The sequence below is a fragment of the Myotis yumanensis genome, unplaced genomic scaffold, assembly GCF_028538775.1.
Source record: "Myotis yumanensis isolate MYYU_CA2020_CCGP unplaced genomic scaffold, mMyoYum1.0.hap1 SCAF_14, whole genome shotgun sequence".
Lineage (NCBI taxonomy): Eukaryota > Metazoa > Chordata > Mammalia > Chiroptera > Vespertilionidae > Myotis > Myotis yumanensis.
Genome location: NW_027223765.1, coordinates 36,225,299 through 36,249,739, shown reverse-complemented (window position 1 = coordinate 36,249,739; position 24,441 = coordinate 36,225,299). Strand labels below are relative to the sequence as shown.

General features: G+C 48.0%; 1 protein-coding gene across 10 annotated transcripts in view; it reads left to right on the top strand.

The window, feature by feature from the left end:
• The window catches only part of MTMR14 (myotubularin related protein 14), a 51,757-nt gene extending 28,032 nt beyond the window's left edge, over positions 1 to 23,725 (top strand). For 6 of the 10 annotated variants that reach the window (XM_070390657.1, XM_070390652.1, XM_070390651.1 and 3 more), the window contains 10 exons: positions 880 to 946; positions 2,625 to 2,710; positions 2,973 to 3,049; positions 3,305 to 3,341; positions 6,376 to 6,446; positions 7,180 to 7,238; positions 7,412 to 7,550; positions 8,256 to 8,435; positions 19,495 to 19,650; positions 23,124 to 23,725. In XM_070390657.1, coding sequence (XP_070246758.1) covers positions 880 to 946; positions 2,625 to 2,710; positions 2,973 to 3,049; positions 3,305 to 3,341; positions 6,376 to 6,446; positions 7,180 to 7,238; positions 7,412 to 7,550; positions 8,256 to 8,435; positions 19,495 to 19,650; positions 23,124 to 23,307 — 1,056 coding nt within the window. In that variant the 3' untranslated portion in view covers positions 23,308 to 23,725. The remainder of the gene's footprint in view (positions 1 to 879; positions 947 to 2,624; positions 2,711 to 2,972; positions 3,050 to 3,304; positions 3,342 to 6,375; positions 6,447 to 7,179; positions 7,239 to 7,411; positions 7,551 to 8,255; positions 8,436 to 19,494; positions 19,651 to 23,123) is intronic. The other 4 variants (XM_070390654.1, XM_070390653.1, XM_070390656.1 and 1 more) reach the window with 3 other exon arrangements.
• The last annotated feature ends 716 nt before the right edge of the window (positions 23,726 to 24,441 follow it).

The following is a 24,441-nucleotide window of genomic DNA, read 5'->3' as shown; positions in this document are numbered from 1 at the left end:
AGGGGCCCTGGGAGGGTCACGTAAATGAGCCTGTTTTAAATTCCTGGGAAAACCATTCCAATTACAGGTGCCGTGTTCGCCCTCCCCCCGGGAAGCCCGCTCTCACTGGCATATTCACCCTCTGCACAGCCCTGGAACATGGATACGTGGTTGTGTTGAGAGGCTTCCCCACCTGGGGGAAGAGGCTGCAAAACTGGGTCAAGCCCCTCCATGGAGTTCCAGATCCGAGTGGACTTTTTCTAAGAGCATCTGGTCTAGACCTCTTGGGCTAGAACAGAGGTCCCAGTCTCTTTAAAGCTTTTGCCTGTTTTTCATCTCCCACCTCATGGGCTTCCTGTTTTTAAAAGATTCTGTCTGCCTAACAGACTGCATTTATTATTCATCAAAAGACAGGGTATGCAGAGAATAACAGTAAAAGCAAATGAAACATGGTTGATGAGAAGCTTGATATTTTCCTTGGTTTCTGTGATGTGTTAGCAAATGAAGGAATGATTCTTTCTGTTTAGCAACAGTGGCCACCAGCTCAAGGCTCTTTGTTTCCTTCTGTTAGTTCCCTGGAGAGCCACGTGGGAGCCCAGGGCTTAGAGGAGGCCACTGGGTGACTGCTGCTGTGGGTGTGGGGCTGTGGGCTGCCCAGGCCTCTGCATGGCTTCCCCTTTCTCATCGTCATCAGTAAGGGGGACCCGTGGGGTGAGGGTGCAGGGAAAGGTGTAAGGAGTTCTCAGAATGGGGAATGAAGTCTGGTTATTGGGATTTGGGACCATGAGTATTTATTGCCCCAGAATAACTCTTAGCATTTTATTTTTTTTGAAAACTTCAAATTCTCAGTCTGTGTTAAATATCTATTCTTAGACCCCTTTTATCTTTCTTCCCCTACAGAGCTGGGACCTGGTGCAACAAACACAAAACTACCTGAAACTGCTGCTTTCCATAATTAACAGCGACGGTGAGTCTGCCTCTGTCTGAGCCCTCAGCCATTGGATCCCCTGGCTGTTCCCAGGTCATGACATTGAGAATGTGTTTGCTGGGGCCACACAAGTATATTTTGCTCTATGGTAGAAGGACTTGGGGATTCCCTTGTCCATTGGCAGCTTTATTCCATGTCCTTAAAACCCTAGAAAACTGCTGAAACCGGTTTGGCTCAGTGGATAGAGCGTCGGCCTGCGGACTGAAAGGTCCCAGGTTCGATTCCGGTCAAGGGCATGTACCTTGGTTGCGGGCATATCCCCAGTGGGAGATGTGCAGGATGCAGCTGATCGATGTTTCTCGCTCATCGATGTTTCTAACTCTCTATCTCTCTCCCTTCCTCTCTGTAAAAAATCAATAAAATATATTTTAAAAAAAACAAAAAAAACCCTAGAAAACAAAATTATGAACCATACACAGGATGTTTCTGCACTGCGCCAGCTGACCTTTGAGCATCAGTGTTTTGTTGGGGGCCAGAATGGCCTCTTTTAATTCAGAAAGATGAGAGAAAATCAGTCCTGGCTTCTTATTGGGCACATGCAAAAGCCCTTAGAGGACCAGTCAACCTACCCCAGTTGGCTGTTTTGATTGGATGTCTCTGGAGCAGCTGACTCTTCTCCGTATCAATCAAGAATTCTGGCACTAGCTGGTTTGGCTCAGTGTATAGAGCATCGGCCTGTGGACTGAAGGGTGCTGGGTTCAATTCCGGTCAAGGGCGCATGCCTGGGTTGCGAGCTTGATCCCCAGTGTGGGGTGTGCAGGAGGCAGCTGATCCATGATTCTCTCACATCATTGATGTTTCTATCGTTCTCTCCTTCTCCCTTCCTCTCTGAATTCAATAAAAATATATTTAAAGAATAATAGTAATTCTGTGGGTTTGCACTGGCTTGAACAAGTAGAGATATATCAGCTTACATAACCAACCAGGCCCAAGAGCAGAGGCAGGTGCCTAATACCACAAAGAACCTCTCTTTATTTTTCATGCCCATTGTCTAATTAGCTTCGTGGCCCGAAACCATTCCAGACTTGTTTCCTGCCATTTTAACTTCCCCAGAAGAAAGAGACTGCTTCTGTCCCAGAGCTCATGCTCAGTGGCCCAGTTTGGGTCAGGTGCCCATCTCTGAACCAGTCACTGTGGCCAGGTTTGCAAAAGAGTCATTCCTGTCCCTGGAGCTAGGCAGTGGTTCTCTGTCTGGGGCTGTACTGCCCCTCAAGGTGGTTTTGGAAAGTTGGGTGTTTTAGGAACTAGGAAAGGGCCATTAGCATTTGGCGGGTGTTAGCCACGGATCCTGAAAGTTCTTGGGACATTGAATTGTTTTCCCCTAAAATTTCTCTACTACCCTCCCTGAGAAATGCTGGGCAGTGACATGCAGGTCAGCCCCACGTAAATGACCTGGGCAGAGAGCGACTGTCCAGGCATCACTGCTTCCCTAAAAGTACCCTGAGTACATGTAGCAGGAGAAAGAAGAGAGAGGTGCTGCAGACAGATGGGTTCCCACCACCCATCCCTTTGTGGGACTAGATCGGAGAATCTTGGAGAGGAAGAGGGAGACCATGGGTGGCCTGGTTCTCACACCAGGCCAAGGGTGTGATACGTTTCCTTCTCATCAGCTATGTTTGCTTCTCTTCTGGGCCTCTGTTCTTTGGTTCCTGAGTAGATGACAGCGGGCTGCTGGTACACTGTATCTCAGGCTGGGATCGGACCCCCCTCTTCATCTCTCTTCTGCGCCTTTCCTTGTGGGCTGTGAGTATGGATGGGATGGGTTGGGCTGGGCAGGGAGCATTTTGAGGCCCCTGCCACGATCTACCCTTTGGGAGTGTTAGGACTGTCTCCAGAAAGTAGAGAAGATTTGGAGTAAGGTGTCATGATTAATCCTTTTTCTGGGGCTGTTGGCAGCCTTGTTGTCACTGGGTTTGTAGTTGTGGTTCAGCCCCCAGAACAAGGAGGGGCCTTTGTCATGGGAAGGCATCTTTCTGATCTTGGCACGTCTCCCTGGTTTCTCCAGGATGGGCTCATCCACACGTCCCTGAAGCCTGCTGAGGTCCTCTACCTAACTGTGGCCTATGACTGGTTCCTCTTTGGGTAAGTCTTTGGGGAATGTCAGGTTTTGGGTGGGGGCAGTGCCTTGAGAACTGTGCTTCTGTGTGTCCATGGGTGTGGTGGCTTCTGGCATAGTGTTGGAAGTGAGGACACTCCCACCCTCTTGAGAAAGACTGAAAGGTGCAGGTCAGTCCCACCTGAGGCTGGTGTCAAAGCCACAGTCCCTGTGACTTGGGTCCCCCTTTGCCCTCCTGCCTCAGCGCTGCTGTCTTTGACCTCCTTGCCTTTTTGTTTCAGGCACATGTTGGTAGATCGGCTCAGCAAAGGAGAGGAGGTGGGTACTGCTGACAGTCTGCGAGCACATGCCAGGGCTCTGAGCGCTTGGGCTCTTTGACCCATAAGAGGGACAGGATGGCGGTCTGTTTGGTATCCACACTTTAGGGACAATTGCTTTCCCACTGTGTGCTGGGATTTGGCAGCATGACAGGAAAGCATCGGCACAGTAGCCCCATTCTAAACTTCTGCACTGGGAGATACCCTTGCCCACACCCTCTGTGACCGGGTGGCAGCTCTTTTCCCCTTCCTTCTGCTGCCATCCTTACGCGTGACCTTGTATTCTGCACTCAGCTCTGTAACCAGTTTACAAGTCCTTTTCTGTGCCCCTCATTCTTCAGCTAAAACCCAGATGCTCTTCCCTGTCCCCCACTCTCATCACATTCACTCAGCAACTTTTAAGCCCCAGGGCCGTCCATGCCCTACTCCTTACCACCAGCCCGGCTCCAAGGCCTGCTTCCTGTCTGAGGGGTCGTTCCTTTTTCCTGCTCATCTCTGCCCTCACCATACCCCATCTGTTTTGCTGTTCTTCACAGTATTTGCCTTTTTGAGTATCCTGGTTTTCCTCACACACAGATTGAGAGTCAGACCTGAGTTTGAATCCGAGTTGTCCCACTTATTACCTGGGTGACCTTGGGTGATGTGAATAACCTTGAGTCTCTTGCAATCATCATGCTCCCTCACAAAGAGAATGAGTGCATATGCCCAGTGTGGGAGCCGTCACCCAGTGTTAGCTTTTTCTTCTGTCCCCTGTCCCCCCCTTAGAATTCTGAAGCATCTTTCTCACTCTCCTGAGGCTGCCTTCTCTTCCAGGCATCTTATCTTGTGCCGCCTCCTTTTGTTCCTTTCTCATAGCTGCTGCTTGCCCCTTCCTAATCTCTTCCTCCAAGCACTTATCGCATCTGCCAGGGCTGCAGAGCTCATAAGCCAGCTCCTGAGAGGCCTCTGTGAACTCTGTTAGAGGCATTGACTTTGGCATTGAAATCGGCAGGTAAAACCCCTCTGCAATCTTGTTTTAGACTCACTGGCGCTCCAGGACATTCTGCCCTCCATACCATCTCCTGCACCCCCAAAGCAGGCCAGATTCTGCCTTCAGAGACTCCACAGAAGATGGGGCTAAGCCCTGTGGGGTCTGGATTTAAATCCTGCCATGTCTCGGCATATACAAAAGGTCTCCTCAGCTAGGAGGGTTGGTCTTCAGGGTGTGGGCTTTTCTCTTACCCCTACCGGACACTCAAGCCATTGATACTTTTCGCTGCAGTAGCCCCTCAAGATGAGGGGCTCTCCATGGTCTGGGGCCTCCTCTTCATCTTTTTGTGGGAGGATGAGGGAGATGGTGGGTGAGATGAGGGAAGGGGCAGCTGCTATCTTTGAGACAGAAAGATGCAGGGCAGCATTTTATATGTAACCGTTCGAATGTCTGCAGTTTTTATAATTCATAACCCTTGTTGAAGGTGCCTGGGAGGTGAGGTAAGAAGAGTTTCCATTTGTCCAGTAGGTTGCTCAGTAGGGGGCTGTTGTTCTGGGGGTAGGTGCTGGCGAGTTTGTGACAACTAGCCCATTGGTGTTGCCTGTGTGTTAACTCAGAGGGGTCCCCTCTGAGTCCCTGAGGGTCACGCTCATCCCTGGCCAGTCTTCTCTAACTGAGGCCTCCCCTCTGCCCTTCCCTGCCCCATTCCCACCCTCTGGCCAGGCCCATTCTTAACCTTACACATCAGTTATTTTAAGACACCTCTGTTTACTATGCAGCACCCAGGCAAACACAAATCCAGCTTGTATATTTGGCAGATTAGACTTGACATTATCTTTTTAAAAAATGAAGGAAAGCATTGATGCTTTAAAAAATAAAAATAAATAAATAAAAAAAAACAAAAAACAGAGGCCTATTAAATAGCACTCTGTTCGTCCCCCCCCCCCCCCCCCCGCCCCCGTCTTTGAGATTTGCAGCACATATTAAAGACTAAAAGTCTTTGGTTCAAACACTTACTTAATATTATGTAACACAACATTTTCATACTGACCTGATGTTCCCTCTTTTTTCTTTGAGAAGATCATATGGGGCTCTGGGATACCATGAGGGGTACATGGACTACACTTTCCAGAATCACTGGGGAGTTTAAAAACGGCAAAGACTGCCTTGTGTGCATTTAATGGCGGTCCATCTGACTGCAGTGATGGTGAACCTTTTGAGCTCAGCGTGTCAGCATTTTGAAAAACCCCAACTTAACTCTGGTGCCGTGTCACATACAGAAATTTTTTGATATTTGCAACCATAGTAAAACAAAGACTTATATTTTTGATATTTATTTTATATATTTAAATGCCATTTAACAAAGAAATCAACCAAGAAAATGAGTTCGCGTGTCACCTCTGACACGCGTGTCCTAGGTTCGCCACACTGGACTAGGGTGATGGCTGGAAGAGAGAGGTCAGTGGGGATAGGTCAGCAGCCTTCTCCTGTCTGCCCACCTCAGACTTAGACCTGCCCCTCACAACTCCTGAGCAGTATAGGCTCTGGGCTAGACAGTGGCTGTCTTTCACCCCTGGTTCTCCTGAATCACTATTTCTGGGCGTCCCCCCTACCAAATCTGATTCCTTTCCCTTCTGTTGTGTTCCTTAATTGGTGTTCATTTAATCTCCTTGACTCAAAGTAATCTGTCCCAGCTGTCCTCTGTTAGCCTTTCTCCCTGGGGTTCTTAGGGAGAGGCAGAGAGGGGAAGCTGCTGTGCTCTTCGTCCTTTTCAGTAGCTTGAGAACATGCATGTTGAATTTGAAGAGTGTGAAAATCCATGGCTTACCTTCTTGCAGTCCTGTCCTCCCTCACCCCAGCCTAAGTGCATTTGCCTAGCCTGCTAAGCCCTCTCTACCACCCGTACCATTTACAGACCAGAATATCCAGCAGGGTCCCTAACAGGGCTGCCATCCAGCAGGGGGTTGACTAGGGAGGCTGGCTGCCCACTCCTGGGCATTCTGCCCCCTAGATTCTTCTCTGGAGAAGGCTGTGTTTTCATGGGTACTGCTTTTTGTTTCTTCAGATTTTCTTCTTCTGCTTCAATTTTTTGAAGCATATCATCTCTGAGGAGTTCTCTTCTCTGAAGACACAGAGGTAAGAAGCCTGCTCTCTCACACTGGGACCAGGGTACTCTGGGAAGGGCCCCTATGTGCAGGCAGGGTCTTATTTGCCACCTTACCCCTGCTCTGCTTCCCTGCATGCTTGGTAGCTGGCCTTTTCCAGCCTTCTCTCTGAGGCCAGGGGAGGGATCCCTGGTGGAGAGGCTCTTCTGAGGTATAACTGAGGTCAGCCTGCATTACACTGTCCGGAAGGTCTGGGGACAGACGAGTGGTTCTGAGAGCTAGGAGAACAAGGTGATTCACCGTAGGAAAAGCCAGCCCAAGGACAGGAAGACTTTAACTGCCCGCACCCAGCCAAAGCAGCCAGTTCTCCTGCCTGAGAGGATTATTGCCTTCCCTGGGCTACTGCAAGGCGTGTCTGCGCCACTCACTGTGCAGCCCATCACTGCCAGCAGAGGCTGCTCCCAGCCTGGCAATTGCCTTAGGACCCCTGTGAGAGTTGGTGGCTTTTCTGAGTTCCCTTGCCTTCCAAATCCAAGCTCCCAGTGTGTTTGGCCAGGCTTGAATTCTTAAGGGGCCAAACTGACAGGGAGGAGGTAGGCTTTGCCTGAAGTGGGTCTGGTATTTTGCAACACAGTAGGTAGACCTGACTCCATGAGTTGCCTTGGTGGGTTGGAGTTTCTTTCCCAGGTAGGCTGCCTGTGGGGGAAGGGACAAAGGAGACCCCAGCCCAATCTGGAATTCACCATTCTGCGTACTGTTTACAGGAGGAAAAGTTTGCCAGCCCGGGATTCAGGCTTCACCCTGGAAGATATCTGCATGCTGAGTGAGTCACAGGCCCCAGCAGATTTCCCTTCCTCTGTGCTTCTTTCTCAGTATAGACCACACAGGAATTGTTTGTTCTAGAAACTTCTTTCTCCAGTTATATGGTACGAAAGAGGTGGGGACCTGTAGTGGGAGAACATAATGTGGTGAACTGATGGCATTGGCGTCTTTCAGGACGAAAGGACCGTGGCAGCACCACCAGCCTTGGCAGTGACTTCTCTCTGGTCATGGAGAGCTCCCCAGGAGCCGCTGGGAGCTTCACCTATGAGGCCATAGAGCTGGTCCCTGCAGGAGCACACACTCAAGCAGCTTGGTGAGGGGCCAGGCTGGAACTAAGCTTGCTCACAGCTGTGGCCCAGGGTCACCAGCTCCAGGGAGTCCCAGGAACAAAGGGGCCCATGACAGTAGGACTAAGAGCACAGCTCCATGCCCTGCTGTCTCTTCTGGGCCTTGGAGGCCAGCCATCTGGTTGGTGAGGGGCACTGCCTGTGGTGGCCCAGGAGCATAAAGGGAGAAGCGACAGGGCTGGGTGAGGGAAAGCTGAATGTTAAAGGACTCCCTGGAGGAGCTCCCTTGTATTATTTGCCTGGGAAGTGGGCGGGGGTGGGGGGGGAGGAGTTTAGAAAAAAGAAGAAAACATGTGAGTACAAAATGATGATTGGGAATTGGGGAGTTATTTGAGTCAACTCCTTTGAGAATCTGATGACTTTCTCCTTAGACAAATGGCTCAAAATTTTGTATAACATTTGGAGGGAGGGGCCTTTACTGAACTTAGTTAAGGATCTGTTTTGTAACATGTGCTCTAAGGCCAGTTGGCATTAATTGGATGCCACAGTTCTTCTGTGATGACCCTGCTCTTGCTGCCCATGCCGAGCCTAAGGGAGTACTGATGTATGCCCACTCCCCTGTGGCATTTTCCCACTGGAAGTAAAGACTGGGCTCTGAGGTTTGGTGAAAGTAGGCCAAGGGCTTGCCTAGGGCAGCCCCTTGGCCAACAGCCCTACTCTTTCCACTGCAGGAGGAAGAGCCACTCATCCTCTCCACAGAGTGTGCTCTGGAACCGGCCACAGCCCTCGGAGGACCGCCTGCCTTCCCATCAGGGGCTGATAGAAGCCAAGTCTTCCAGCTCCTCCTCCTCGAACCATTCTGACAACTTTTTCAGGATAGGTAGCAGTCCTTTGGAAGTCCCCAAAACCAGGTGAGGAGCTCCAGAGCCTCTAATGGAGGAGGTGGCTAGCCCTCCCCCGTTAATAAGGTTGGAGAGTAGGGTTCTAGCACCTGAGGTGGTGCCTCGGATGCAGTCTTAAGACAGGGTTCCTGGCATTCAGCCTGGTGGGCGATATACCTAGGAGGCTAGGGGGAATTGACAAGCTTGGAGACCAACTCGCTGTGTGGAGGATGGGTTAATGTTTGGGTACAGAGCAAGAGCTGTTTTGCAGAGTGGCTTGAGACTCCTTCCCAGAACCCTGGCAGATGGGGAATTCAGAAGGCGTAGTGGTTGTGATGAGATGGGCAGAGAGTCGGGGTTGCCTTCACCTGTTGCCTTTGGCAGGTCTCAGCCCACTACCCCACCCCCTTCCCTATGGACCTCACATTCTCATGAAAGAGATGGATCTAGATCCTGAGTCTCCTCTGGCTCTCATATTCTGTCTGAATTGGTAGAGCAATGAGGAGAGCAGATCATAGAGAGCAGGCTAGACGTGCGAGGCTGGGGCGAACTTCAGGAGACTGCATACCTAGAATGGGAGCCGCTCAGCCATGATGGACAGGTGTGGCTGGATTTGCTGCAGGAATGATGTCTCCTAGATGAGATTAAAGCTGAGCACGGGCAGGGTTTAGGTTTGAGGGATGGTCTGACACTTGGGGAAAGCATTTCTGAGCAGACTCCATGCCTCTTTTTCCATGCCATATCCCAGGAAAAGAATTCTGTGAATTGCTTTGTTTTCTAAAGCCTTAAGAATGTCTGACCCTTCTGGAGAAAACAAAGCAGTGTGGGACTTAGGAGGTCCTTAATAAATTCTAGGGAGAAATGGGCATTTCAGAAATAGCTTAAGTATTGCCCTGTCAGTGTGGCTCAGTGGTTGAGTATTGACCTATGAACCAGGAGGTCATGGTTTGATTCCTGGTCAGGACACATGCCCGGTTTGCAGGCTTAATCCCCAGTAGGGAGTGTGCAGGAGGCAGCCAATCAATGATTCTCAACATTGGTGTTTCTATCTTTCTCTCCCTTCCTCTCTGAAATAAATAAAAAATATGTATATTTACAAAAAGAAAAATCAATCATTAAATAAACTTTAGAAAATAAAAAATAACAAAGGAGAGTAAGCATTGAAGTCCACCCTGGATTGGAGCCTAATTTGCCTAGTTTTAGGCCTGTATATCAAGAAGGAAATGAGCCCTGAAGTCACAAGCATATTTACAAGGAAAAACTCCAAACTTCTGGAACTCTCCTCTCATTACCATCCTCTGGTTTTTCTCTGTGGGCAAAAGCAGGTGATGGGGAAGAGCCCCTCCCCACGCAGGCAGAGCAGATGAGTAGTAGAGCTCCAGATGGCACTGTTCACATGGGTCTTATATACTCACCTCTGAAGGTGAGCCCTTCAGCTGGGAGCACTAACATGTCTGCCTGTGCTGTAGCTGAATCTATTAAACAGACCACAACCTCTCTGCCCACACGGGAGAGTTTGTGGAGGGTGCTGAGCAAGCGTACCTGTGCTTGTTCACACTCTATGTATACCCACTGCCCACCTTTGTCTGCATGCCCAGGCTTCCTGGGGCAGGTCAGAGCTGCTGCAGCTCTGTGTGACCCTCCCTGTTTTGGACTGGAGTTCTTGCTCATCTCCTCCACCTTCTTTCTGTCCAGCAGCATTGCTGGACAGTTGGGAAGGGAACAGAAAGATTGCTCTTGACCTCTGAGGCCCTGCCCTGGTCTTTTTTTTTTTTTTAAGAATATATTTTTATTGATTTCAGAGAGGAAGGGAGAGGGAGAGAGACAGATAGAAACATCAATGATGAGAATCATTGATTGGCTGCCTCCTGCATGCCCCCTACTGGGGATTGAGCCCTCAACCAGGCATGTGCCCTTGATCGGAATCAAACCCAGGACCCTTCAGTCCACAGGCCCACGCTCTATCCACTGAGCCAAACCAGCTAGGGCTCTGCCCTGGTCTTAACTGTCCAGCTGCTGGGGGCACCCCTGCTGGGGCAGCAATCCATCACCTCTTCCTACACTTAGCTTTTTATTTTTCCCTTCTTCCTGCCCATAGAGCCTACTTTCAAATTTTGGGATTGTTTCCCTGAGTCTCAATGGTGGTTCTCCGCTTGACTGGGCGACTCAGACTCAAATGGCCAGTCCAGGATAACAACCAAGGACCCTCCCTCAGAGGCTGAGAAGGGTTGGAATGTCCTCTGGCTTCTCAGCCCTGTGTGCGAGGGCCTGGTTGAAGCTGGGACAGCTGGACCAAAGTGGGACAGAAAGGCGTGAGGTGGGCTGCTGTGAGGTGTTTGGTGACTCTGCTGGGCTATTCTGGGAATGCCCACTTGGAGTCTGCCTGGACTGGCCAGGCGACAAGGTTCTGGATTTGATGCCTATTTGCCAGAGGTTTTGAAATACTAGATTATTCAGATTTGGAGCATTCTAATTATGTATTTCCATTAACATTAAAATTAATTTAGTCTCTCTTATCTTAAAGTGCCTGAGGGATTCTGTCATTAGCTGCCCTGCCTCTCTTAGGTAACAACAGCCAATCAGCTTTTTAATGCAGTAGAGGAACTGTATGGAAAGAAACCCTTTAGTAAAGCTATCTGTGGCAGCCAAAATTCCTCTCATAATGTGAATTCTCTGGGTTTCGTGTGCTCCAAATTCCACAGTATATCTCTTTTAAAGCAGGACTTCCCTATAAAGGGAATTGGTAACGCTTTGTTTAAAGTGAAGAAGTAGGTGTCAAGTTGGGAAGAAACTTCTGTGGGGGTACTTCTTCGTACCCAGCCCTAACCCATACCCTTCATGAGGAATCCGTGGCCTTTTTGCATTATTAGCTGCCATTGCAACAGCTTCTGATTGAGCTCCATTTTGGAACCATTGTTAAATCTCTCATTAGCTACAGGGCTGGGGGCTGGAGGCTGGGAAGAGGCAGTACCAGTGCTCCAAGCTCATATGCCCCCCAAGCCGCAGTTAGTAAGTGGCCCAGCTCCGTGTCACCTTGGTCTCTGCTCCAGCGTTAGACATCGTTAGGGGTGCAGGGTTGCTAGCACAGCACTGCCCATGCCTGAGGAGGAATAGTGCTAGCACTGTGCCCAGCATGAAGCCAAGCAAAGCCTGAAGAGCATATGAACTGGGCTGAGGGTCACCCAGCAGCCTGGTTAAATACCTAAGTAGTAACATAGGAACCAACTCTACCTCCCAGCTAGCTGCTTTTCCCCTATCCACCACCTACTAACTGCTTATTATAAGCAGTGAGCTTTGTCCCAGGCTGTGTTTAATGAATCAGAGAAACCAGATTGCTTTCTGCAATACATAGGGCTCCTATCCCATGTTTGATGCGTTTTTGCATGAGGCCACAGCTCCAGACCCAGGATGAGTGTGAGAAGCCTAAAGGCATTACCAGCTTGAGACCATGAAGAGAAAACTTGGAGTTCTAAAAGACCTCTCTTTTGGACTGCTGCAGAAATTCAGAGGTCCCTGGCTGGGTCGCATACATGTGTGTACATATGTGCTAATGGTTAAAGGCCTGCCTGGGAGAAAGTGATGTTCCTTTTTTCAAATGTAAGAAATCCCATTTAGCCATCTCTAAAGCCAGTTTCTCTATGAATTCAGGTCCTTGTCGAATTGAAGGATTCTTCCCGTTAGGCCCCATTCCTGGAGGCATTCCCTTGGGTAGAGGCTGTGAGATCATCATCTAGAGGCTTAGGCTTTGGTGGGGGGTTGGTATGTGGATTAGGTGACACCAAGCCCCCCCAAGTAAAATATTCATTCCCTGCATGACTTCAGACATGTCACTTGATGATTTTGGGATTCTAATTTCTCATCAGAGACTTAGGCAACTCCTAGGTCCTTCCTTCCTAGCTATGTATATTCAAGCCTTCATCATCAGCCATCAACTCAGGTGCTTTCAGGTGTAAGTAACAGAAAAACCATCTCAAATGGGTTTAAACAGGAAAGAAAAATAACGGTTCATGTGGAGAAGCACAGTGGAAAAGGCAGTCTTTGGTTCTTTCCTCTTGCCTCCTATATGCTATCCTTGTCTTCTATCCAACTTCACTAGTGGTGGCCACTCACTCCTGGGACACCCTGCTTCCTTTCTCACATCTAAGGATCACATACTGACTTCTTTTCTATCCATAGATCAGAAGCTCTATGCTTTAGTCCAGTTGGAAGGTACGTGTCCATCACTGAAGCAATCCCTGAGGTCCCTACCACCCATTCATTATCAGGAAGAAAAATCAGTGTATTATGGATCTAGCATTGGCTTTGGTCAAACCTGAGTTTCACTTCTAACTTTGTGACTTGGAAAAATCACTTTCCTTCTGAGCTCAGGTTGTTGGTGTTTTTTTTTGGTTGGTTTTTGTTGTTGTTGTTGTTGTTTTGCCAGTCCTTGGTATACATGGCTTCAGAGGAGAATAGGGAATTTTACATAAGTGAATTTTAGAAATAAATGAAAATTTTGCCAAACCTTGGCCTATTTCTATGTATTTTTGATGGGCAGGATTCTAAATGCATTACTGACTGCCCTGTCTTGTTTTTTTATTTTTGAGGTGTACAACCCAGTGATTATACATTTATATAAATTAAGTCGTAACCCCACTAGGTCTGGTACCCATCTGACACCATATATAGTTATTATAATATCATTGACTATATTCCCTATGCTGTGCTTTACATCCCCATGACTGTTTTATGACTGCCAATTTGTACTTCTCAATCCCTTCACCTTTTTCACCCATCTTCCTGTACCCCCTCCATCTGGCAACCATCAAAATGTTCCCTGTATCTTTGAGTCTGTTTTTCGTCTGCTTCATTTATTTTGTTTTTTAGATTCCACATATAAGTGAAATTATATGGCATTTGCCTTTGTCTGACTTCTTTCATTCAGCACAATACCCTCTAAGTCCATACATGTTGTTGCTGATGGCTACATTTCATTCTTTTTTGACTGAGTCATATTTCATTGTACATATGCACCACTTCTTTTATTCATTTATCTATTGATGAACACTTAGGTTGCTTCCATATCTTGGCTGTTGTAAATAATGTTTCAATGAACATGTGCATGCGGATAGTTTTTCAATGTAGTGTTTTGGGTTTCTTCAGATAAATACCCAGAAGTGGAATTACTGAGTCCTTCTTTGTCTCTTGTTATAGCCTTTGATTAAAGTCTATTTTGTCTGGTATAAGTATTGCTACCCTATCCTTTTGCTTGTTTCCATCTTTTTTTTTTTTTAATATATTTTATTGATTTTTTACAGAGAGGAAGGGAGAGAGATAGAGAGTTAGAAACATCGATGAGAGAGAAACATCGATCAGCTGCCTCCTGCACATCTCCCACTGGGGATGTGCCCGCAACCCAGGTACATGCCCTTGACCGGAATCGAACCCGGGACCTTTCAGTCCGCAGGCCGACGCTCTATCCACTGAGCCAAACGGTTGTGGCGCTTGTTTCCATCTTTATAAAATATCTTTTCCATCCCTTTAAGTCTGTATATGTCTTTTGATCTGAAGTGAGTCTCTAATAGACGGCATATATAAGGGTCTAGTTTTGTTATCCATTCAGCCACTGTATGTCTTTTGACTGGAGTATTTAATCTATTTGCATTTAAAGTAATTGTTGATATGCATTTATTGCCATTTTTCTTCATATTTTTTTCTTTTTTCTTAACCGTTTGAGTCCCAAGCAGCGCAATCGCGCTTTCTCTAAATGAGTACGAAAAGACCCAAACAGCGTGATAGCGCTTGTTTTATTTTATGTCGAGAAATACCAAGCAATTGCGCTGCTTGGGACTCAAACGGTTAAAGAAGGCCCTTTAGCATTTCTTACACTGTTTTGGTGGTGATGACCTCCTTTAGCTTTTTCCTGTCTGGAAAGCTCTTTATCTGTCCTTTGATTCTAAGTGATAATCTTGGTTGTAGGTTGTTGCTTTTCATCACTTAGAATATTTCATGCCAGTCCCTTCTGGCCTGCAAAATTTTGTTGGAAATCAGCTGACAGTCTTATGGGCACTCCCTTGTAGGTAACTAACTGTTTTCTCTTAAGAGTCTCTGTCTTTAACCTTTTGCATTTTAATTATGATGTATTTTTTAAAATATATTTTTATTGATTTCAGAGAGGAAGGGAGAGGGAGAGAGAAATAGAAACATCATTGATGAGAATCATTGATCAGCTGCCTCCTGCACGCCCCCTACTGGGGATCGAGCCTGCAACCCAGGCATGTGTCTTTGACTGGAATCGAACCCAGGACCCTTCAGTCCGCAGGCCGATGTTCTATCCACTGAGCCAAACCGGCTAGGGCAATTATGATGCGTCTTGATGTGGGCCTCTGGGTTCATATTGTTTGGGGCTCTCTGTGCTTCCTGGACTTATGTATCTTTTTCCTTGACCAGGTTAGGGAAATTTTCAGTCATTACTTCTTCAAGTAGGTTCTCAATTTCTCACTCTATGTCTTCTCTTTCCAGCACCCCCAAGATGAGAATGTTGGTACACTTGAAGTTGTCCCTTAACACGCCTCATTTTTTGGATTCTTTTTTCTTTTTATTGTTCTGATTGGGTGTTTTCTGCTTCCTTGTCTTCTCAATCGTTGATTCGATCCTCTGCTTCATCTACTCTATTATTGATTTCCCTCTGATGTATTTTTCATTTCCGTTATTGTATTCATTTCTGACTGATTCTTCTTTATGCTTCTATCTCCATTTTTATGGATCCTATCTCTTTATTGAAGTTTTTGCTAAGTTCATCTACTCTTCCCTGAAGTTCATTGAACATCCTTATAACTGGAGAGGGTTTTTTTGTTGTTTGTCTTTTAAATATGTTTTTATTTTAGAGAGAGAGAGGAAGGGAGAAGGAAAGAGAATGAAACATCTATGCGGGAGGGAGGCAACATCGCACACACCCCACCTGGGATCAAACCCAGAACCTGAGCATGTGACCTGACCAGGAATTGAACTGGTGACCTTTCGGTGCATGGGACAACGCTCAGCCAACTGACCCACACCAGCCAAGGCATAACCTGGGTTTTGAACTGTGCATCTGGTAGACTGCGTGCCTCCATTTTTAGATCTGTTTCTGGAGTTTTGTTCTGTTCTTTCATTTGGGACATGTTTCTTTGTCTCCTCATTTTGGCTGCCTCTCCATGTTTGTTTCTGTGTGTTAGGTAGAGCTGCTTCATCTCCCAGTCTTGGTAGAGTGGCCTATGTAGTAGATACCCTATAGTGCCCCATGGTGTAGCCTCCCCAGTCACCCAAACTGAGTGCTTCAAGTGCACCCCATCTGTGGGCTGTAGTTGTAAGCTCAGTTTCTTGAATCCCATCTTTAAAGGGGGAGTAATGAACCTGGCCTCTCATTGTGTTTAAATGAGATAATGAATACCTGGCATGTAGTAAATACTCATCTATTCCACAAATGCTCAGTAAACTGTAGCTGTGATTAAGGATTTTGAGGAAGGGAGAGGGATAGAGAGTTAGAAACATCGATGAGAAAAACATAGACCAGCTGCCTCCTGCACACCCCCGACTGGGGATGTACCTGCAACCAAGGTACATACATGCCCTTGGCTGGAATCGAACCCAGGACTTCAGTCCACACGCCAATGCTCTATCCACTGAGCCAAACTGGTCAGGGCTGTGATTAAGGATTTGTCCTTATTAGTTACATATCTGAGGGCCAGTGAGCCATGTCAGGGCACTGGGCAGATAAAAGGCCAGGCCAGATCTTTTTTTTCTTGCTTTAGTTATGTGGGTTGCACCAGTTTGGCTTATATGGGTATCCTTCTACCCCCTTCTAAAAAGGACTGTCTAGAAAACACCTGCCTGGCCCTGGCCAGTGTGGCTCAGTTGGTTGGACAATCGTCCCATGCACCAAAACTTGGTTGCAGAGTTCGATCACTGGTCAGGGTAGGTATGGGAGGTGACCTATCAATGTTTCTCTCTCACATCGATGTTTTTCTCTTTCCCATACTCCCTTCCTCTCTAAAATCAATAAAAACATATCTTTAGGTGAAGATCAAAAAATAAATTTTAAAAAGACACCAGCCCTAGTTGGCCCACAGCAAGTTATCTAGCAGGAAGTGGGGGGAACGTGAGAGTTGCAGCTTTCTTGGTGCTGTGAAGAGGGCCTAGGCCAGCGATGGCGAACCTTTTGAGCTCAGCGTGTCAGCATTTTTTTTTTTTAATATATTTTATTGATTTTTTACAGAGAGGAAGGGAGAGAGATAGAGAGTTAGAAACATCGATGAGAGAGAAACATCGATCAGCTGCCTCCTGCACATCTACTGGGGATGTGCCCACAACCGAGGTACATGCCCTTGACCGGAATCGAACCTGGGACCTTTCAGTCCGCAGGCCGATGCTCTATCCACTGAGCCAAACTGGTTTTGGCAGCGTGTCAGCATTTTGAAAAACCTTAACTCTGGTGCCGTGTCACATATAGAAATTTTTTGATATTTGTAACCATAGTAAAACAAAGACTTATATTTTTTATATTTATTTTATATATTTAAATGCCATTTAACAAAGAAAAATCAACCAAAAAAATGAGTTCACATGTCACCTCTGACACGCGTGTCATAGGTTCGCCATCACTGGCCTAGGCCATATCCATCTTAGGGAGTGAAATGTCACTAAGAAGCCAACCTCCTGGGCCCTCTGAGTCAGAGGATATGAACAGATGACCTTAGAAGCAACACTGGCTCCAGTTCCGCAGTTTGAGGTTAGCTTGGCCCCATGTTTCCTCCAGTTCTGTAGATTAGAGGAGGTGGAGCTCAAACCTCCCCCCCCCCCCCCCCCCCCCGCCCCGCTTTGTGCTTGAGAAAGGGTCTGGGGTCTTATTAAAAATGGTTGAGTTACTTTGTACTGAGGCTGACTTGAAGGTTTCCTTTCATTAGGCAGGTTCAGGTGCTCCCTTCTGGTGACTCTTTCCTTTCATCTTTAGGTGTCCCTTCTAGCCAGTAATCCATACTTGCATTTATAAGCACATCTCTGCTTAGCACAGTCCTTTGTTCTCAAACCCAGGAGCTGAACAGTTGCTTTGCAACCCTTTCTTTGACAAAAGCCTCAAGTAGGAGCCTGTTCTCACTCTTGAAAAAGATGCAGAAGATGGCTGCTTGCTGAGATGGCTTCATGTCCCCTGGGATCATGTACCCTGCTGCTATCTGCTAGCTATCCCATCTCACAGCTGCTCCTGGCTGCTCCAGGTGTCATTCTTGCCTGGGGGTGCTACCTGCTGGACACTGGGGAAGTAAAGGGAAGTGACTAGCCCCAAACCAGGAATCCCTGCAGGGAACCTCACTGCAACCACATTCTATTTGTCCAATATTTTCCCATTGGTGGTCTGAGTCTCTGCTGGCCCTGGGTGAGTAAGCTTGAGGTATAAGAAACCGTGGTCCTTGCCCCAGGAGTGCCTCATTCTGCCAGCCTCTTCTACTCAGCATCCCTTTCAGTCCCTCAACACTCTGGTGTTTAGGAATTGTTCTCTCACAGCCACTAAAACTGGAAAAGAAACTACCCTAAAGTTTGAATAGATGAGATTTGTGGAGCCAGGCTGATGTTAGCGGGGTTGTGCTGACTGAAGGCCTGACCTGGAGGAAGCCGAGGGCAGGCACCAGACTATGGCATGTGGCCTGTCCTCTCCTGTCTCTCTGATTTACAGACAGCCTGAGTCCTACAGCCTGAGTTTCTAGCCTCCATCTAGAAACAAGAACGCCCTGCTTTGTTGGGCACTAGGATCTTCCACCAGGTACCAGACCACATCCTGTTCTCATCTCTAATGCTGCTGTCACACACCTTCCGGAGTTTAGCAGGAATGATGAATGTGGCAAGTCTCTGTGTTACAGGAGGTTCTGATTCATGGTGACTTTAATGTAGAAAGCCATCTGTTTTCCCTGGTCTCAAGGTAGTTCAGTTGTAGGACAAATCTGTAATCAAACTTGGCTTTAAAAATCTTTTCTTGTGCTGCCTGGCTGTGGGACCTTGGGCAAGTGCCTTCACCTGTCTGGGCTGACATTCCCCTGTCTCTAAAATGGGAATGGTTAAGGTAGGTATGGGAGGTGATGGGGGACTGTCGCTCTTTACGTCAGCCAACTGTGTGGGCCAAGATCAGTGAACGTTTTTCTCTGTTCCATACTCCCTACACCACTATTCATGCTTCTACTCTGATTCTGGGTCCCTACAGGAGCACCTTCTGCTATTCTTGAATTAAAGAATAAAGGGTCAAGCATCAAAGATGATGCATCTCTGGGGTCTGGGACATGGGGTAGCTGATGGAAGGGTTTGTTTGATATATCCCTCTCTTCCTTCCTCTTCTAATGGCTGCGCTGTTGCCCAGAGATGGCAGAGGGGTTGGCTCTGAGTGAGGAGGAGGTGGCACAGTAGATTCCCAATACCATTTTCCTCTCCCTGCACTTCACAAACTTCCATCTGAAACAGGCCTGATGAAGCTGTCAAGTTGCCTGCCTGATTCATCCCTTCCCTCTGGGCATAGCCAGTGAGTTAGCTGGGTGTGCTTGTGAATGCAAACTAGGGCTCCTGGAAGGCACTGCAGAGTGGGGCTAGGGCTCTTAATCTAGGTCACCACCCTCCCCTCTCCCCAAGAGGCTTTTCTCCCATGTCTCTGACAGGAGCTCAGTGGCCCTGGGCTCTGTGTAGCCTCCATGCTAATCTGTGTGCTGGGGAGTATGGGGCATCCAGCCTTGCTCCCCTCCTTTTGGTGCTGTGGATATTTCACTTGTTCTGTCAGACACCAGGGCAGGCTTTGGTTGATGGCTCACCTCTTGTCACCATGCTTTGCTCTTCTTTTGCTTCTGAAAGTCTTTGCATTAAGCATTGTCTTCACAGCTGAGCCTGCATTATGGTCTGTATTCTTCTTTCTTGGTCTATCCAGCTGTCTTTGCACTTTTGGAGAAAGTGGTTGACTTTACAGATGCTCCACCAACAGAACCTTGCGGCCATGGCCCAGGGCCACCGTAGCAGCCAACCCCCACCCCTCCAGTGCTTCCCCTGTCAGGCATATGACTGACTGTGCATCATCTCCCCTTTCTCCTCTCTGCCCCAGATCAGTGGACCATTCCCTGCCCGGATCCTCTCTCTCCACAGACTTTGGCAGCTGGCAGATGGTAACAGGCTGTGGCAGTATTCAGGAACGGGCTGTCCTGCACCCAGACTCCTCTCTCCCTTTCAGCTTCCCGGAGGAGCTCCCTAACAGTTGTCTGTAAGTGTCTTGCTTGAGAAGGCAGGATGCTCCCCTGCCCATATCAAAAGCTGGTGAGCACACAACCATGCTGGTCAGGAATGAGGCAGCAGCCTGCCCCAGGGAGCTGGCTTGGGATCCCTGCCCCACCCCAGTGTCTTAGCTAAGTATACTTGCTGCTCATGGACCTGAGGTATGGAGGAGGCCTATTATGGGCTGCTCAGAAAGTGCGTTGGAGTGTGTGTTCGCTCTCCCCAGCCTCTAACACCCATCCACGGGTGTCTTGGGGCACATCCTGAGGGAAAGCTGGCTGGACTGTAACTATAGAAGATTCTATTTCTGTCCAAGGCTTTGCCTGACAGGAGAATCCTTTGAAAGCAGAACAGTGGGGAAGTGAAGGTAGGTGTATGGTGGAGACCAAAGCCAGAATGTTGCTGGGTTAGCTCTAAGGCTGTGCTCCTCCCCATTAGAACCAAGGGTTCCATGGCAATCCCTCCTCATTTTTGTCTTCTGCTTTTGCCTCTGGTCAGGAAAAATTAAAATCCCAAGCCTATAAAATCCTCTTGCAAGCCTATAAAAGCATACAAAATATTGGACTTGCAACTCCTATAAAGTATCTGCTTGAGCAGCTGCCCTTGTAGCAGTCACCTGCCCCCTGCCTGCTCTGCTGCTGCATAGATGTCAGAAGTGGGGAGGGCCTCTGGTGAGCTTGTTGGCCTGTACCTCAGCTGTGGCTGCCTGAGGGACCTCACCTCCCTACCACAGGTGAATGAACTCGGGTTAGGGATTCATCCCCCCACCAGAAATCCAGCTCATTCCCACCAGTGCTCACTGGTTGGAGACAAGCTGCCCTGGGAGTTAAGAAGATCGCTGCTGAGGGCAGGCAAGGGCTGGACCTTGGTATTCCAGGATGGCACTCACAGGCCCTGGCCTTGCAACTGGGGAGTTAAGAGGCCACTAGTGCCTGGTATAGCCTCTAGCCATGCCCTTAAGCCAGAAACAAGGTCCCTATCTTCGATTTTTGAGATTAAAAAAGATAGTTGCACCTTTCTGTAGGGACTTTCTATTTGTCACACTGGCCTAAGAGTTATCTCTGGAGTAAACAGACATCTCTGCCCCTGCTTAATAGCATCCCTCACTTACCTGGCATTAGCCACTGAAATAGGCAACTCTGGTCCCACATCCTACAATTTATACCTTAGGCAGCTCTCTGAGCTCATAGTTCAGAATTCTGGTTGGTTCTGGTGGTTCCCAGAGGAGGGCTAGGTTCTACATGATCTCATGGACTCCAGGGGTGAAGTCACTCAGTATGTGCTTGGGCTTTATTATCAGGGAAATTTAGTCGGAATCTTAACTGCTCTGCTCACCAGCTATGTCTTGGGGTATCAGCCTTGTCTTCTCTGAGTCTGTTAGCTCATCTCTTGAGAAAAGCTAATGGCACTATGGTAGCTCCAGTCCCTGCCTATCCATTGCCTACCATGTGTCCACAAGTGAATCATATTTCCTGTCTGGACTCCAGTTTTGTTGTCTCTAAATAGATTGTGATCTCTCCCCCTGTCTCCCAGAAGTGCTCTCATACAGACCTTTGGATGTTCCCTGTGAATACAAACCACTAATTGGACTTTCTCTAAGAAAAAGCTGAAGATGCACACATAGCCTCAAGCCTGTATGAAACCTGAGAAAGTAAAAAAGATCTAGGGCCATGCATTTGCCCCAAATGTCAAGAAATACTTGGGAGTTGTTCATGGTATTGCAGGAATCCAGTATCAGCTCCATTTTCTTAGTGCTGCTGTAAGAGCTACTTGACTTTGTTTCTCTCTAAAACAATCTCCTCCTCTTCCTCCTCTTCCCTCTCCTCTTCTCCCTTCCCCTCCCCTTCCTCCCTCCCTCCCTTTCTTTCTTCCTTCCCTCCCTCCTCCACCTCCTTATTTCTCTCTCTCTCTCTCTCTCTCTCTCTCTCTCTCTCTCTCTCTCTCTCTCACACACACACACACACACACACACACACACACACACTCTTCACTGCCACCAGTCTACTTCCCTAGATCTGCTCTCCCCATACTTACCCAGGACTGTCATTTATTCTCACAACTCCATCTGTTCCCCAGGCCCTCAGGTGCAAATCCTTTGGGCTTGGGAATTGTGGACATTTATGCTGCTTCTGACACATTCCCAGGAGGGATTATCCAGAGATTGGTCTCTTTCAGGAAATTTTGGGGTAAGTTAGTCAGGGCTAGTCTTTGTGCTTAGATGGATGGGAACATGAGAGTTCATCATATGTAGGTGTGTCACCTGTCTCCCTCCATTTGAGTTCCTGACTTTTTCTCTGATTCCATGTCCCTCCCACCTCTAGACTGCATGCTTTTTAGTCCAGGTATTGGATGTGATTGGCACCTCAGGCGTCTTCTATTAAAGAATCCTTCAAGGCAGTGGTCACCAATCTTTTGGACCACACAGACCACCAGTGGTCCATGGACCACCGGTTGACGGCCGCTGCTTCAAGGTGTCAGACAGTCTCATATGGAGCTAACACATTGATAAGTCTAAGTTTTCATGCACTTACCTCCTTCTTGACTTGTAATTCCAGGCCAGTGAGAGAGGAGGGGTTTCCTATCTTCTGATCAGTGCCTGTAGAGGCCAGAGAAAGAAAAATACATGGAATCAGAACAGGAATTTTGCTGGAAAAGCCAGCACTCTCCTAGCTATTTACCTGGGGTCACAGTGACTAAAAAAAGGTGTAGCTAGAACAGGGATGGGCAAACTTTTTGACTCGAGGGCCACAATGGGTTCTTAAACTGGACCGGAGGGCCGGAACAAAAGCATGGATGGAGTGTTTGTGTGAACTAATATAAATTCAAAGTAAACATCATTACATAAAAGGGTACGGTCTTTTTGTTCTTAGTTTTATTCATTTCAAACGGGCTGGATCCGGCCCACGGGGCCGTAGTTTGCCCATGGTGAGCTAGAACATTGGGGGTTTCCAGTGAGGACCCTGGCTTCTCCAGGGCACTGCCAAGAATTTTCTCCCAGGATGCTCCACGTCGTGTCCTGGCCTCAAGAAAGCTGAGGCCTTTGGTTAGCCAAGGCCTGGTGCCTGATACTAGGGTCTCTCCCTACAATGAGAGGTAAGGCTTGTAACTCGGCTTGTTCCTACTAAGGAATGGAAGCCAACAGCTGTTGGAGCAAACTCCCTCCTGCTTGCCTTCTCCCCTCCCTCATTATCACAGAGATGGTTGTTCCCCATAGGAAGTCAGGCCAGTGCCCCAATAAAAGGTGCTGCTGCTAGGTAGGAACAGTAACTTGAAAACGGAGAGGAATGGTTTAAGAGGGGAACAGGATCAAATGTTTGGGGCCTGAACCATAGGGTAGTGTGACCACAGGACAGACATTCGTCTTGTGCTGATGAAGACAGAAGGATAAGCATTGTGACATGAGGATAAGGATGTTGGCTCCTGCCCCATGGTGATGCATTTATTCTTTTCTCCTCTCTATAGGCTCGCAGCCCTGAGTGAACGGGAGACTCGCCTGCAGGAGGTGCGCTCAGCCTTCTTGGCTGCATACAGCAGCACAGTGGGGCTTCGGGCAGTAGCCCCCAGTCCTTCTGGTGCCATTGGGGGCCTGCTGGAGCAGTTTGTGCGTGGTGTTGGACTCCGAGGCACCAGCAGCAGCACCTTATGAAGCAGCCTGCCCACAACAGTTTCCTGCTTCTCTCTCACCTGAGCCCTGAGTGGAATCAAAGCCATGCCTGGCCAAAGGGTGCTTTTTTAAAAGTCGGGAAAAATGTCCTCACTCCCCCATCTGCATCATGCACATGGCAGCCCCAAAGCCGAGCAGGGCCAAGGACAGGGTTCTCCAAACCTCAGCTTCCTAACTGGTGACCACCACCCCTCTTGTCACTGCCTCCCACCCACTCTAATCATTGCCGGGATTCCCACCAACTCAGAACTGTATGGGGTTCCCTGGGGCCTCATGGAGGCCAAGACTTCACAGATGGCACCCCCCCCCCCTTTCCATGTGTTTCCTGGGGAGGAGGGGGGTCACCTGCACTGAGAATAGGCAATTTGACACAAAATAAAATCAGTCTTTTTGAACAGCAGCGCTTTTGGTTGCTATCTTTGTGAAGTTATTTGGAAGGTCTCACTGTCCTTCCTTGTGCTGGAAGAAGGGGTTTGGGGGCTATACCTCAACTCTTGAGCCATGATAGTCTCCTCAGTGAGATGGGGACATGTAGTCACAGACTGTTAAGGGGTTGAAGCAGTTGTCCTCAGGGCTGATTAGGCTCTAGTCACCTAGGGAATCTGTTTATCTATGCAGATTCTTAGGGCTGCCTGAAATTTAGACTTGCGGTTGCTGACATTTTCATTTAGGTGGGAACGGTGGAGGTGTGTATGTTCATTTTAAATTCTGCAGGCAACACAGTCCTAGTACAAGTGACCTGCAGCCTCTGCCTATAGTGGAAGGACTGGCTTCTAGGACTTGGGAGGCAGTAGTTGGTGTGGAGAGGATGGATCTGTGTGACCACCGCTCTCATCTACAACAAGACCAATAGGGCTGCATCCTCACAGATTGTCTGCATCTCTAACACCATGAATTCATTAGAGTTCAAAGACCTGGGTAGGGCTTTGCACAGTGCTGTTAATAGCCACTGTTTTACTGAGCTCTGGCTGCTGCTGTTTTTTTAATGGGTTATTTTTTTTTATTATATTAATCCTCACCCGAGGATATTTTTCCATTGATATATTTTTATTGATTTTTTTACAGAGAGGAAGGGAGAGGGATAGAGAGTTAGAAACATCAATGAGAGAGAGACAT